Below are 15,210 nucleotides of genomic sequence, written 5' to 3' on the forward strand. Positions count from 1 at the left end.
TCACACAAACATCAAATCCTTCAAAATCACAGGCAAAAAATTATCTGTCATAATTAAAGGAATCTCAGATATGGATAATGGCATAAAGTAAAAAAAAAAAGTGGAATATAAGGAAAAATCTTCCCAATATTTTCATACTTCTTATTATACTCTGAGGAACTTCTGAGCACTCCCTTTTTTCACAGATATTGAAGATTTATGGGGGAACAAAATGCAGTCTAGGGGCTTCCAGTAGGAGTTATGCACAGGCTACAATCCAGCAAGTTCACAATCCCGTTTGAATTTCATCCAGATGTTAGCAACAGAAGAAAGGATTACAAAAAGAATAGAAAACAGCCTCTTGGTTAAAAGACAACTGAGATTCTAGCTTCCTAGGGACAACAGAAGTCAGATGCTCTACTTACGCAGAGGTGCCCTGTCATCTGAAGCAAGATTCATAGTGAGCTTTGGGATGGTGTGGTTTGGAGACAGGGTTGTTTATCCTGGGCTGCCAAGTGAAGACAGAGCTGCCAAACATATGGGGAAATTGCTTCTAGCACAATTAATGGCTTCAGCTGAGACACCAGAACCTACTCAGAGCTGTCTTCAAAGTCAGGCAGGAGACACATTCCTTCTCCAAAGATGAAGTGCACCACAAGAACCAAAAACACCAAAAGCCACTTTCAGAAATGGGAAACACAAATTAGCTTTGTTAAACATTTCATTTTTTAAGCCATCCAAACCCAAGAACAGAGTGGAAAGGAGTCAAGGAGCAGTATGGCAACCCATAAGGATTAGGGAAAAAGGATGCATGGGTGGGTGGGCGGGCACCAGGGAGCACCTGGTACTCACAGTCTCAACGACACAAAGCTACTGTTGAGTCTGTGATCTCAGGCAAGGGTGGAGCGTTTGTCCACATGGGAGAAGCTACCAGCAAGAGAGCTCCCACACATGCCCAGGGCCTGGTCAGTGATGGCAATGACTGTTAGAAAAAGAGGTAGTTCCTATCACAGGATGAAGAAAACATATCCCCATAAACAGAGCTATAATTAAACCAGAAGCACACCCAGCCAGAGCTGGTCACTCAGCCTTCTCTACACTTCATTTAGGCAAATAAAGAACTGTTCCAGGAAAAGTACAAACATACAGGCAGTTGTGACCCCATAAAAACTCAATTACGTATGAGTTAACGTCAATATAAAGCAGCTTTTTTCATTTACTGTAAATCTCAGTGTTTAAAACTGAGTTCTCTGGCTGTAGAAGATTAGACAACCAATTTGAACTTTAGACTTTCTAAGGGAGGCAAAGGTTCTCTCTTGCCTCCTGCTGTAAGTAATTTCATCTCCTACCCAAAAAATTAGGAATCTACTCCAAAGCACCCTCTTCAGCTGTTCCTTGCCCAGTGCTTCCTGCACCTTCCTATGGAGAAGCAACCACAGCACATCTGTAGTTGAGCTAAGGCAGGACAACACCCAACGGATTTTAAATGCAGCACCATTTAAAATGTACCAGTTTATGTACACAGATCTTGAACGTGGATATATGCCTTAGCACCCTGGGGTTGAAATTTGGGGCTTTTGTTTAGGTTGTGACCCAGACTCAAACTAAGTCCATCATTAGGTTTATGAGGCATCATTTGCTAATGTACCTCTACAGCAACATTCCCAATATCACAAGTTCTCTCAGATGTTAGTGGTTTTCCCTCATGGCTTGTGTTTTTGGCTTGTTTGTTTTCTGAACCATCTAGGACTGGCACTAAGGCTGACTCCTGGAAGACACCATAAAGCAGAGGTGTCCAGCCTTCCAAACTCTAACCAGCAATACACTAAAATGTTTGCACAGCCAAGAACCACAAGTCACACAGTGCAGATCACTAGAGCTGAATGGAGCCCAATAAAACTTTATAGGGAGATGATGGCAAATTACTCTGAAGTACCTCTGGGACACTGTGCTGGATTTCTAACACAGCCTGCTCTCAGTGACCCTCTGCTACCAAACTTAGCTTCCCTCTATTTGAAGTAATAACCATCTGGAGTTCTGAACCAGCCCAACACTGGTCATGAAACAAAACCATGACTTGAACAGCTCACAGTCCACATGTGGTTCTGTCACGAGAAGCCGATTCCCTTGGGCAATGACTTTCAGGTTTTTATTATTTTAAAAAACAAAATGTCAGAAATCACAACTTTATTTCCTCACATGTATTAGTGCTCAGATCTACTGTACACAGTGCTTGTTTCTTCCACATTCCTCCTGCTGCAATTTCTGGAACCACCTTTCATTGCTTCCATTTCTGTCCATGTTTGAAACTGGTTTCAACCAGCCATGGTCAAACCGCACCCCATATGACTGCAGACCATGGAATATGTACTGCATTCAAGCCATCTTGCTGAAGCAGTGGTTTGTAATATGGTTGCTGGTTGATTGTTTGTCTGAAAATCCCTATCCACAAGAGACACTGAAATAGTGCTAAAAGGCAGGCTAGTTCCAGAAACGTTAGGACATTTGTGCTGCAAGAGTTCTGGACAGTGTAGTTCTGTTGACAGATGTGATCCCTGATCAAAGGAGCAATGCCAGCAGCAGCTTCCAGTGCAAGAACAGCACCTTTACCAGTCTGACAGACTGAAGGTGGAGTGGTATTGAGACACCATACTAATAAGCCTGTACTTTGTCCTATCAGATGAGTAATCCTCCTGAGATCCAGTAAAGACCTCTTAATGAAGGAACTGCCCTAAGGATCAGCAAACTAATCCTGCATTCAATTTGGCTCCAGTTTCCCAAGGCATGTGGGAAGGCAGGGGGGAAAGAGATCGGGAAAGACAAGTGTAATGAGTCAGTCTTTGGAAACCAAACTACAGATTTGACTCTAGTTACCTCATTTACAGGCTGGTTCTAGATTTGTAGCCAGAGAGCAGTCATGGTTTCAAACTGGAGCAGACAAACTTGAGACTCCGCCACTGCTGAATGTCCCCAAGTCAACAGCTAAGCTCACTCTCTTATGCACCCTCTCAAATACTTCCCCTGTCCCTTGGTGAAAACACTGGTCTCTGGTTTCCAAAGTCCTCTCAGCCTCCATCTCTGGGGAGAGTCCAGGCCAAAGACCTCTTCCTGCTCAACACACTGACCATCCCTCTGGGTCTATCCTGCAAGTAGTAAGGCTCAAGAGAAGCCATTATGCTCTACAAGCCTGGAGCCCTCTCCCATCTGTACACAAACATAGCCACTGGACACTCCTCCTTCCTAGCCCACATGAAGTATTTTCAGATCTCACATGAAACTCTCCATTGATTCCTCTTCTATCTCTGCTATGCAACTTGGCCCTCAATTTGCTACCCAGTACTTCCAGTTTTCCATAGCCCATAGGTCAGGTCTGACAAGAGATCTCTTCCATGCAGTTCTGCATATGGACACTCCTGAGCTGGTCCACTCACCACCACTGAGCCAGTCACATGTGGAGAATGTATTTCAGGGCAGGAAGCAGAGCTGCTTCAGAGAGACAAAAGGTCAGTAACCGAGTGGTAAAGAGCTAAAGTTGAGAAGGAATATTTGAACAGCAAGCAGCAAGAATCACCCAGCAAGAAGAAAACCCTAAACCCTTTATTCACAATTTGGGAAAGTAACCACACTGGATGTGAATTGCTTTCTTGGTGCTGGGACAGCCACTGTGTCTTTGTATCTACCTTACAAGTCAGCCATGACTGACACACAGGCAGGGCAGAAGGACATTCATTAATGAAGTTACCCATTTGCTAAAGTAATCCATCACAACACTCAAGAAGGGAAGCTTTATGTAACAGTACTTGGCCAATCCATGATAAACACAGAGAGAGGTTAAGGTGCAAGAGGAGTCCCTTTGCTTACAGCCAGCACAAGCTGATAAGGTATAGGGAATGGTTTTAAATCACTTCACAAGATGGCTGTGGCATTGTAGCTGGGTCACAGTGCTTTGGAGTCAGCCAGTTCTTCAACCATGTCACAAGCATTGGTTCCAGAAACCTCAGCTGCCTCGAGACCCCCTTCGAACATCTCTTCAAGCTCTTAGAACATAACTCTATTAAAGGGGATTAATTTTCTGACAGAGCCTTTAAATCCTCATCCCTTTTTTAACCCATGGCAATGTTCTCACCAATAGCCCACTAACAGAAACTAGACATCCCGCTTCCCAGCTCTGCCCAGCTCCTGCCAGCCTCATCCCTGCTTTGTTCCTCTAGGCCTGCCCAGCTTCATGCTCTTTAGGGTGTATTCTGCAAAGACAAATCCCACCTTGAGGGATGAAAGACAGATTCTATCCAAGAAATGCCTGCTTCCAATGAAGCAGGAAGCAGTGTCAAGACGTAGCAGTAGATAACTCCTTACTATAGTAAGCAGGACAAAGCCTAACACAACATAGTCTACTAAAAGGCAGTAACAGTCTTACTTTTGCAAAGGAAAATGTGGACTGCTCCAGCGACACAGTTTTTTTAAAAACTCATGGTATTGCATTAAGAGTTGTCTTTTTCCCTGCCAAGGCAAAAAAGGAGGCACTGCTTCATGTATGCGAAAATATCTGGCTGTCAACAGATTTTCATTTAAAAAAAATCTTTTATTCCAATACAAGAAAGAACTGTGTTTCGTAAGAAGATTCATCTCAATCTCACAACTGATACACCCCATTATAATCTCCTGGGATCTGCTGTGTTTAGATGAATGAACTGAGACAACACAGTCATATCTCAAGAATCTTTTGATCCTGAGAGACAGAACAGTGCCAGCTTATGTGACAGGAAATATCTGGTTCCTTGGGTAGAGCCTGCAGTACTTCACTGATCTTTCTGTGGAGGTTCTGTGGGTCTACCAGCTACCAACATAGATCCAGCAGCCAGCTGCACGTGAGGTCAGAGTCCAAGGGAGGTCAGGGCTCTGATTTCTACCAGCATTAAGAGAAACCTATCCAGTGAGGCACCCAAGTGACCATCCTACTCAGTGCATGAAGCTTAAAGAGCTGGGGCAGTATCCTGAGACAGGAGAGGATCGCAGTAAGAGGACATCCAGCCTTCAGCTTGCTGTTAGATCCTTTTTTACAGCCTGGCAGAAACTGAGTGCAAATATGTTTTAGCATAATCTGTGCATGGAGAGGTCTGATCCCCTCAAGACCCAAGCACAGGAGGTGCTGCAAAGTGACAGCCAAACACCAACCGCAGATGAGCCTGCACAAATGCTGCCAAAGGGGGGAAAAGAAAAGAACACAGAAAAAAAAGTGTTTGTTTATCCAAGAGTATGAACTAGTCTGTGAGGTCACCTATAGAGGACCTTGCTGCACTGAGCCCTGGCAACTTGCCAAGTTAGGCACCGAGCAGAGTCACACCAGCCAGCCTGCGGGAGAGATGTCACTCTGCCCAGACCTCTCAGCAGCCCTTGGACACTTGCTAAATCATTCCCTGGCTATGCCTTCCAGCAGTGCCAGGGGACTCACAGTGGTAAGAGTCCTCCTCAGTCCAAGCTGGTCCATCTGCTTCATCAGTCTGGCCTTCTGAGAAGAAGGCAGGAGATTGCACCTTAAGCTGTCAGATCAAGCCAGTACTTTGCCACAGGGAACTGGGCATGCTATAACACTGCCTTAAGTCAATACTTTAATCAGTGGTACTTCATTATTTAAGAACAGTTGATAATCTGATATCTAAATGCAGAAAATTAAATATTCCTCCTTTCCTCCACCCCCCTCCCCACTTCTATCCCTCTTTTCCCATCCCACTGCCCTCCCAGTAAGGCAAAGTATGGGATTAAATCGCATGAACTGTTCCCAGGAAATATCCTCTCCTTCAGTGCACTGCACACCCTACCTTGGTTGAGGTAGGTCAGAGTTTCCTCGTGCAGTTTCACGGCAGGGGAGGTGGCTGTGCAGAGGACATACTGAAAGGGTGGCAGTTTGGCATCGTTCTCAGGAGACAGCTGAGGCTCTTCCTGCTTGAAGATCGGCAGTGCAAGGACATCTCTGCAATGCACAAGTTATACACAGTCAGTTGCAAAGAGTTTATGGACTATCCTAGCCCCAATCTGCATTTGGTTCTCATGATCTGAGATAAAAGGGCTGGTCTCTGGAGAAACACCAGGTTAAAATGGCTAAAAGAGGAAGAATTTGGCCTGTTTAATGTAACCAGGCAACTTCTGCGTCTAGGATATCAGCACTGCACACTAAAGAACACAGCACTGGCAAAACAGATTATGTCTGAGAATTAATTTTGAATAAATAAATAGATTTACTTTTCAGTTAAGCAGTCTTCTTGATAAGGAAAAAAAATATCGAAACCAGACCCTTCATCCTTGTGGACATATTCAATTAAGAGTTCTCGTGTCCTCAGATGGAAGTCTTTCAGGAAAAAGAAGGCAAGAGAGGGCACTTTGAGAGCTGAATGTCAGATTAGTAAAATGCCTTCAAGTAGCAGCCATAGCTCTGGTGTACAAAGGAGATATTCAGATAAGTGATGGCATGAACGGCTGGATTGAGTCATAACATCTCCCTGCATTCTAATAAACCTGGTCCCAAGGAATCACACAGCTCATAAGTCAGCACTGGGTTATCTTCGTAAATGCACACACAGGTGCATGAGAGCAGCTTCACTAAGACCCGCACACAGCCCCAGCTCCTACTTCTTTACAAAATGTTGATAGTGACTTGCCTGCTGATTTTGTCCCAGGCTGCTCCCAACCCACACTAATCCCCAAGCAGAACTGGTATTAGCAAGGCAGAGAGCTCAACAAATGATGAGTTGATTAGCACAAAATGAGGTGTCAGGAATAAGCATCCTTATCTCAGCCTGTCTGACAGTGAAGAACCACATTAGCCTCTCCTATGCCACTAAGAGCAGCTGATTATTGTGTCCACCTACTTAAAACATTAATATCCTTCCAAATTAGGAGGATTATACTGAACACGGTGACAATTCAGAATGAGTGATTCTTTTTCTCCTCTATTTCTTCCAGATGTGTGAAAATTTGAGATTCTCTTTACACAGGCTGCAGCTCTGCTCTTTTGACAGCCCCGTATACAAAATGGTCTAAGAAAAACCAAGCAGCATGTACAGGCATGCACCCTGGAAAGGCATTAAGAATTTTTTCCTTGCCTGTTCAGTTAATGATCCACTCATAGCACTCACAACCTTGAAGGCTACCCAGGTCATCAGTTAAACAGCACAGCAGTTTAGAGTAAACTGCTCAAGTGCCTGGTTCAAACACAGGTAATCTTGTTTATGGGAAAACAATGCCAGAGAGCAAATTGTGCCATTTCAGATGTAGAGAAAAGAAACACCCATCTCTGTTTCCATTCTCTCTTCCAACCCCACGCCCTCAATACTATCAGCCACTCGAAGGCATCCAGCTCCATTTGCTTCCTGGCATTACTGACATAATCACAGTTCTTGCCTAACTGCTGCCACAGAGAGGGTTTTTTTTCCTTAGTGATGATTTACTACAGTAATGAAGTGACAGAAATGCCTGCAGTAGATTTCTGAAATAGATAGCATTGCTCCACACACATGCAGGATCTGATATGGCTCCAGAGTCATCTCACTCAGCCCGGATGCCAACATTTGCTCCTAAAGATGCCAACATTTGCTCCTAACCCCCTCATCTTCACAATGCTCTCTGAATGCCTGTGGCTTTACAGATGAGAACAGGTCAAAAACTCGAGCGCCCAAAAACTTCTGCAGTTCGTCAGAAACAGAGCACAAAATCTGGCCTGGTTTTAACAGTTAGGGGTGAGGAATTTGTACATACACTCACCTGAAACAGCTGAGAAATTTAGGCAAGGGGAAGTCTAAATATAAATATCATATCTAACATGAGGTTCTTTACATCCCTACACCTCTCAGCACAGCTGTCTGATCGCTGAATTCTGCAAGCACGCAGGAATCCATGACTTGGTCTCTGGAAAGCTTCACTGTATTAAAGCACCAACGAAACCACACAAGTTAATCACATTTTTATTTCTAGCGCATTTGAACTAATGGGCTGTGGTATAACTGCTTTGGATGAAAACCTTCTTAAACATTCAACCTTATTATAAGTGTTTGGAACTTAGAATGAGGTTAAAAGAATTTTTAAGTTAAGTATACAAGCCATCACAACACTTATTCAACTCTTCACTAAAGAGCTGCAAATCAAGTTTAGGGAAAAACAGACTTTTACAAGTTCCTATCCTTTTAAAAAAAAAAAGCTCAACTCCTTAAAACTCTTCCAGTTTTCACCCTTATGCTAAAGATCTACAGTTCTGGTCTTAAATAACAGTTAGTTTGCATACCTGAGAGGAGAGAAAGTTATTTGAGAGTTCAGTCAGCTGACAGAACAGACTAAAACATGTACTGGGTTTTCATAAAAAATGAATGAAAATTTTTAAGAATTTTTCTGTAATATCATCTTGCTCCAGCTACAAATACAACAGGGATATAGCAGAACACGAATACACGAATGTCTCAAATACACAGAAAGCTCTTGATCTCTGCAAAATATAACTTATACAAACTTTTCTTATAGCAATTTCAAATGTTGTACTATTTCAGTTTCTTGTGCAGCCACGACAAGGGAAAGCCTTCAGAAAGGCACTGCTCAGCAGAAAAATGCCCCTGTAAGAAACGCATGTCTTGACACGTTCTCATGGAAAGTAAATTGTCCAGAATTAGCTATCTCTACATAAAAAAAACCAAGGGTTTTGTTCAACCTACCTTCCCTGAAACACCTGAGGGCATTGTCGTCATTAAAGTGGTTGTAGGGATTTTAATCCCAGATCAAACCCACCCTCTTCACAGAGGCAGATACTCACTAAAGCTGAAGTTCGTTCCTAAAACATCAACAGGTCACCTCTATACCAGCAGCTTTCCTGACAGAACAGATATCCTTTATCCCTCAGCTACAAATTGTGGAGCGAAGCCTGACCCAGATCCGATGATCTTGTAGCACTCTTGCTATAAATCCATGGAGTTAATGAAACACCCTGACCACACTCTCTAATGGAGAATACACAAGCACCAATACTGATGCTCCTCTGCTAGTACTATTTCCACTGTCCTAAATTTAAGATTTGCAAGTGCAAAGCAAGAGAGAACAAGACTTTTGCCACATACATGTTGTGAAACTCTGTTATTGACATAGAGGGAGGAGATGAAGAATCTTGTATGAAGAAACAGAAAAGCTGCCAGAAGGCAAGAATCTCCCAATATTGTACCATTTGATAATGGGAGATGATTATTTAGTCCAAAATAAAATTCCTTTGCAAGTGCACTGATAGGCAGCAGGAATAGTCAAGATAGCGTCTCCTTGAAAGGGAAGCATTATCTGCGTTCGAAGTGCTTCCCCAGACAAACTCAATGTTCTCTCAAGAGTGGTTATTTGGGGGTACATTTGAAAGTCAGGGTTCTTGGGCCACAGCCAGGTTCTTCACTGCCACAATTCAGCAAAATCCCACTCCAGTAATCGACACCAGCTGACGGCTGAGCTTTACATCCTCAGAAAGCAAATAATTCATAAGCACCCAGCAAAAAGGGAACTCCCAAAGTTGCCTGCTTTGACATCGTTTGGAGGGAGGAAACACGGGTTTGTGCTACACATGTCACAGACTATTGTTTAGCAGCCCTTGTACTTAAATTAGGCACATTTAATTAAACGCAACTGTGCGGAGGCAGGAAAAAGCTGGTTTAGGCAAGTTCAGAAAGTGAAATTCTGCGCTTTTCACACATCGTCCCAAAAAGCAGAGAAAGAAATCCCATCCCCAGAAAACTGGGTGCCTTCTCAATTTGGCAGCAGGCGCTTTCCGCAGACCTTTGACAGCGCTCCGCCGCTGCCGCACCTCCTCCTTTGGAGCTGCGCTACCCCAGCCCGGGAGAAAAGGGAACCCGGCACAAGCAATAAAGCAACGCTGCAGAGAGCTGTCTAACCAGGCGCTAAAAAATATATATAAAGAAGCAAAAAGAGAAAGCAAAAAAAGGAAGACGGTCTCTCAGAAAGAGGGAGCAGCGCTGACCCCGGGCGGCGCGGCGGGGCAGCGGCAGTGCCGCCGGGGAACCCGACGGGCGGGAGGCCACGGGACGGGGCACCCGACCCAACATCCACCCCGTGACAGGGCTGCCGGCCCCGGGACTCACCGCAGGTAGCTGCCGGTCGAGTGCTGGTTGTAATGCTCCGGCTGCGTGTGCCAAAACAGCATCTTGGGGGCGGCCGGCGGCGGTCCCTGCGCTGCGGAGCGGCGGCCGCGCTGCCCACCCCACGGGTGCCCGGCACGCCTGCCGCCAGCTGGTGCCGCGGCCCCGCCGGCTCCCGGCGCTTTTATGGCTCAGCCCCGGCGGGCGCGGGTTGGCCGGGCCGGGGCTCCGCAGCCGGGCGAGCCCTCCCCCGGCCCGCCCCAGCGCCAGCCCCGGCCCCCGGCGGGCACGGACCGCGCAGCCCCGGGGCGGAGCGCCGGCCCCGGGGGACGGGCCTGGAGCGGGGCGGTGTGAGGGGCCTGGGGACGGCCGTGAAGTCACGGCACCCCCGGGCGGCCCAGGGAGAGCCCCGGCTGTGCTGGAGGTGCCGCCTGGCCTCTGTGCTGTGCTTTAAACCGAGCCGCTCCATCCGACGCCAGTGTGCAAGCCCTGCTCAGGTTCCTCTGAGGTCCCTGTTTTCTTTAAATGAACGACAGCTGATGGCTTTAGCTCAGTGCTGTCTTTTACTCACACTGCTCTGTGCCTCATGTTAATGCGACCTTTGTGGTAGGAGGTATTTTCCAACTGAGAGGGCAAGAGGCAAAGTTTTCCAGAGGAGGTGGATGAAGAAGAGAACAGTGTCAGAGACTAAACTCACCCCTAGCCCATTTGAAACATTCCTGTCTTTTCTATCTCAATTCCCCTGCACAGTCCGGAGAAATCTGTTCTTTTTCCATTCGAAATTACAGATTCTGATCTTCACCCACAAAGCTGTCCATAGCTGTCATTTTCCTGCTCTCAGGGCACCTTCATGTCCCACTAGTTTGCTGGTCTGATAGTTTGGAGAGGGGGAGCAGAAGGGTAGAAGGGCACCCTGTTTGGTCATTTCATATTGTCTGTCCACCAGCAGAAATAGAAACAGACCCTAAACTAATCTGAGTCATTAAACACCTTTCAGTCAGTTTTTCAGGAGAAAGCTTCCTGTCCCTGAGGCTCCTGGTCAAATTTCAGCTGAGAAAAAAGCCTTTACTCATGTATTTGTCAGCATTCACTGTCAGATTTCACTGTCAGATGAGTTTTTTCAGACAGATGAATTTTCTGTTCTCCTGCCATGATTATAAAATATTGCAATTGTCATAGCATTTATAGATCATAGCTAGGTCAAGCCCAATAGAGTCAGATGTAATATACCTATAGGCCTTGGTTTTTTATATCTTGAGGTAAAGAACAAGGTAGCCTGAAAGGTAGCTAAGCAGCTTTACAGAGACGTTATGAGTCTAAAAGTTTTTAGGATGCATTGTTTATACCTGGTTGTCTCTGTTAATTTCAGAGTGAGAAATAGAAAAAATCAATATGCCTTTACAGTATCTTCAGTTATTACATAGTTAGACAAACACTAGTTCTAGCAAAGCCAAATGGCTGGAGTTATCTTTTTTTATACTCTTGAAATTATTTAGCGCTGCTCATACAACATCTGAGACCTTGATTAAGCAAAGACTATATATAGCTCTTGGTCAGAGAAACAAGGCAAAGTTTGCTAACTGTCCAAGGACTTCTCTAAATAGTAAATATCCTCCTACAGTTCAAGCAGTCTGTTGCACCTACTGGGAGAATATGAAGTCCAATGTAAAAGTAAATCACCACACTGTGTGAAACAAAGGATCCCATCAAGTCTGGTGTGATATATTTTCTTTACTATCCTTTTAGAAAGTACATATGTTGGAGTGAAAATTACTTAAAAATAATCCCATTCATTTCCTCTCTAGCTTCTTGATGAATGTAGAAAATAAGAGGAAATCTACTAAGTAATTTTACAGAGACTGGCACCAGCTCTGTCTTCTAAACGTTCCTGTCCTTCCCATTCCTTTTGAAGCCAAATCTGATGAAGAAAAAGACTTCTTTCTTCCTTGTCTACCTCTCCTGAAAGAAATTCAGCCATTTTCTGGTCTAACTGCTGCTCTTCCCCCTGTGCAGAAGTTTGTGCCACAGCATCAAATACCTTCTCCTGTCTTTCAGAACCCGGCACATCACATAGGCCAAATCATTTTCTACTCTCCTCTGGGGCTCCCAGCATCTGCCCTTCCTCTTTGTCTTAACACAACCCCTCAGTGAAGAAGCCTTCTCCACCACAGCTTTCTCACCCAAATCTTGCTTTAATCTCCTACTTCTTCCCAGATTAAAGTAATTTCTTTGCTGTGCTGATTGCTTTTCATCTCTCATTTTAGATCTTGTTCAATTTGCCATGGTAAAATACTTTGATCATATGATTAAAAGGGATTGATTGAATATTTAGTTTGATGGATTTTTCTGCTTGAGGTAATGCTATGAAAGGATCTTGGGATACTTTTTGCATTGAAAAAAGGTATTTAATAAACAAGTGTCTTTTCCTGTGGATGTTTGTAACTAGAAACCCAAGTAGTGTGCCAATGAGTTCAGTCCAAAAGTTCATTCTGCTGCTTCAGTGTTCGTTGCAATCCCTTTAGCTAAGCACTGAGTGGGGAAAATCTTTCATCTGCTTCACTGGAGAGTCAAGAGGTTTTGATCAGCTTTTCAGCACCTGGAACCAGAATTTGCAGTGAAGTGACTGAGATAACAGTCACATATTGAGTTCCCTTTCTGCTCTGGAAGAACAGTGTTCCCATTAGCCAAGGAGCGAAAGGGATGTGAGCATTGTAACACTGTAGAGATGGCTAAGATCTGTAAAATAAGTGAAGCACTTCACTTGCATGAAACTGAAAAGAAACAGATCATCTCTATACCTTTATGACTTCCATCATAAACATCTGAGTTGCTTCTGGGAAGTCTAACAGGATGTTCTATATCAGTTTAGCAATGTTCACAAAGCCCCAGATAAACTTAAAGGGTCAAGGGTGAACATTATACTGTATCAAAGAGCTTCCAAAAGCTGCCGTTAGATCATTGTGGCATTAGCCAAGGTTATTCAAGGGTTACTCTACCTCCCTCCTAATGCACAGACCATAGAATCCGTATGAACTGCAGGGATCTGAAATGAGTTGCAGAGACTTACTGAGATGCTCATGCAAGCACTAAATACGCTCTTAGGGAAAACAGTCAGCATGCACCTTTTGTGTTATCTTTCTGTGTGTTAGCTCACAGTTTTCCAGCCTTTGACTTGGGGATCCTTGGGGGGAGTTATATTGAAGGAGGTTCTGCAAGATAACCAAGAAATGTGGCTGTGACTGGCTAAAGTTGCTCAACTTTCCCTGGAAAACACTGAAGGCACCCCAAATTAGAAAGGATGGGAAGCCTGAGGTTTTAATCAACTGCAATATTATGAATGAAGAAAGGAACAGCTTTTACACAGTCCTTATTGCTCTAAATTAGAAAAAAAAAAAATCATTGCTTTGCCTTTGACAGAGTTTGAGACTGCTTCCAGTGGCAAGTAGAGGCTTTCACAGGTAGCCCACTGACCCTCAAGGTCTCCTCATCTATTTCGTGCTGATCCACTTTTTAGATAGAAACCAGGCTAGATGGGTTCCCATTGCCCTCTACTGAACAGAAGTTCTGGGCAGTGGCTACCACCAGAAGCATGAATGTAGTTGTGGTGTTACAGCCAAGAAGGAGGACACTGAACTGGAAAAACTGAGAATGGACAAGGTCTTGAAAGTGTGCATTATACTGACAGAAACACAGAGCTTATTTTGGTTTTACAAGAGGAAGATTAACAGGTGACTCAAACATAGTCTATAAATACTCACATGGAAAATCAACATTTCATAAAAAATGTTCCTGAACCTCACAACAAAGATACAAGAGCCACAGAATAAACACAGCAAGTTAATAAAGCAAGGCTGAGAACAGATTGCAGTGAATGTAATCAACCATGAGTGTAACTTTCCCAAACTTTGTGGTTAAAGCACCTCCTGCCATCTCCATTTTCTAGATATAATTACAGACTAATTTTTTTTCACCAAAAAAAAGTTGAACAGAAAGGAATTCTGGCTTGTCTGACAGAGGAGACCAAAGAAGATCACCAGGACTTTTTCTATCTTTACAATCTCTGACGTCTCCTGCCAATGGCTTCCAAATGCCACCTTATTAGAGTCACCTCCCTGCTCTACTTCGTGAGTGTGCAGCAATGCATCCCCTTCCCTGACAATCAAACTGCCCCGATGCTCATATGTCGTGATGTGCTGTCAACATAATCATCCTGACACAATGAGAACCACATTAACTGAACTTAATAGCAAAACAAATATCAGGAAGAATACCACACAGACTGGCTTATTTTCTTATTCAAGTCATTCATTAAAACCCTCACCATTTTCTTACTTATCAGAGGTCACCATCAAATTTCCAGCTGCCACTAAATTTCCAGGCACAACATAGCACTGATGTATCCATGAGGTCTTTTTGCCACAGAAATTAAGCCTCATTTGCGAGCTCTCCCCAATGTCATATTAATCATTTTGACTGTCCTGATTTTATCACCAGAATCAAAATTTTCTTTCTTCCTGGTGAACATTTCTTTTAAAGTCATTTTGTTGTGGAAACAAAAAAAAATATTTACACAATGAGGAAGATGGATGATTGGATGACAAAATAAGTGCTTTTTAAATGCTCATTATACATCTATTGGCATTGGCTGTCTCATTGTGAACTTCAGGCTGCAATCGTCGGGACACACAGTAGCCATGTTTACATTGCTGCAAGAGGGACCTCTGGAGCCAACAGCACGAGGAGAGCAGCACATGACTTAAAAAAAAATAAAAGAAAAGAAAAGGAAAAGGAAAAGGAAAAGGAAAAGGAAAAGGAAAAGGAAAAGGAAAAGGAAAAGGAAAAGGAAAAGGAAAAGGAAAAGGAAAAGGAAAAGGAAAAGGAAAAGGAAAAGGAAAAGGAAAAGGAAAAGGAAAAGGAAAAGAAAGAACAACAGCAGAAAAAAAAATCATGTACTTTTTGGCCAGCAGTAGACACTGACTGTGCAAACAGCTGTGCCCAGAGCATGACTGAGGGCTAGTTATCGTCCCTCTGCCTGAGGTCACTGTCTGTGCTGAGCTCCTGTCCTGGCTGGAGCAGCATGAATACATCACACCCTCACTCACACCAGGATGGCAGAACAAGG

The 15,210-nt window shown here is 44.0% G+C and overlaps 1 protein-coding gene across 1 annotated transcript in view; it reads right to left on the reverse strand.

The window, feature by feature from the left end:
* TFCP2L1 (transcription factor CP2 like 1) overlaps positions 1 to 10,242 on the reverse strand; it is a 29,823-nt gene extending 19,581 nt beyond the window's left edge. The window contains exons 1-2 of the mRNA XM_014871745.2: positions 10,092 to 10,242; positions 5,799 to 5,950 (exon numbers count right to left, since the gene is read on the reverse strand). Coding sequence (XP_014727231.1) covers positions 5,799 to 5,950; positions 10,092 to 10,153 — 214 coding nt within the window. The 5' untranslated portion in view covers positions 10,154 to 10,242. The remainder of the gene's footprint in view (positions 1 to 5,798; positions 5,951 to 10,091) is intronic.
* Between the last annotated feature and the right edge of the window lie 4,968 nt (positions 10,243 to 15,210).

Source organism: Sturnus vulgaris, chromosome 7 (genome assembly GCF_052056855.1).
Source record: "Sturnus vulgaris isolate bStuVul1 chromosome 7, bStuVul1.hap1, whole genome shotgun sequence".
NCBI lineage: Eukaryota > Metazoa > Chordata > Aves > Passeriformes > Sturnidae > Sturnus > Sturnus vulgaris.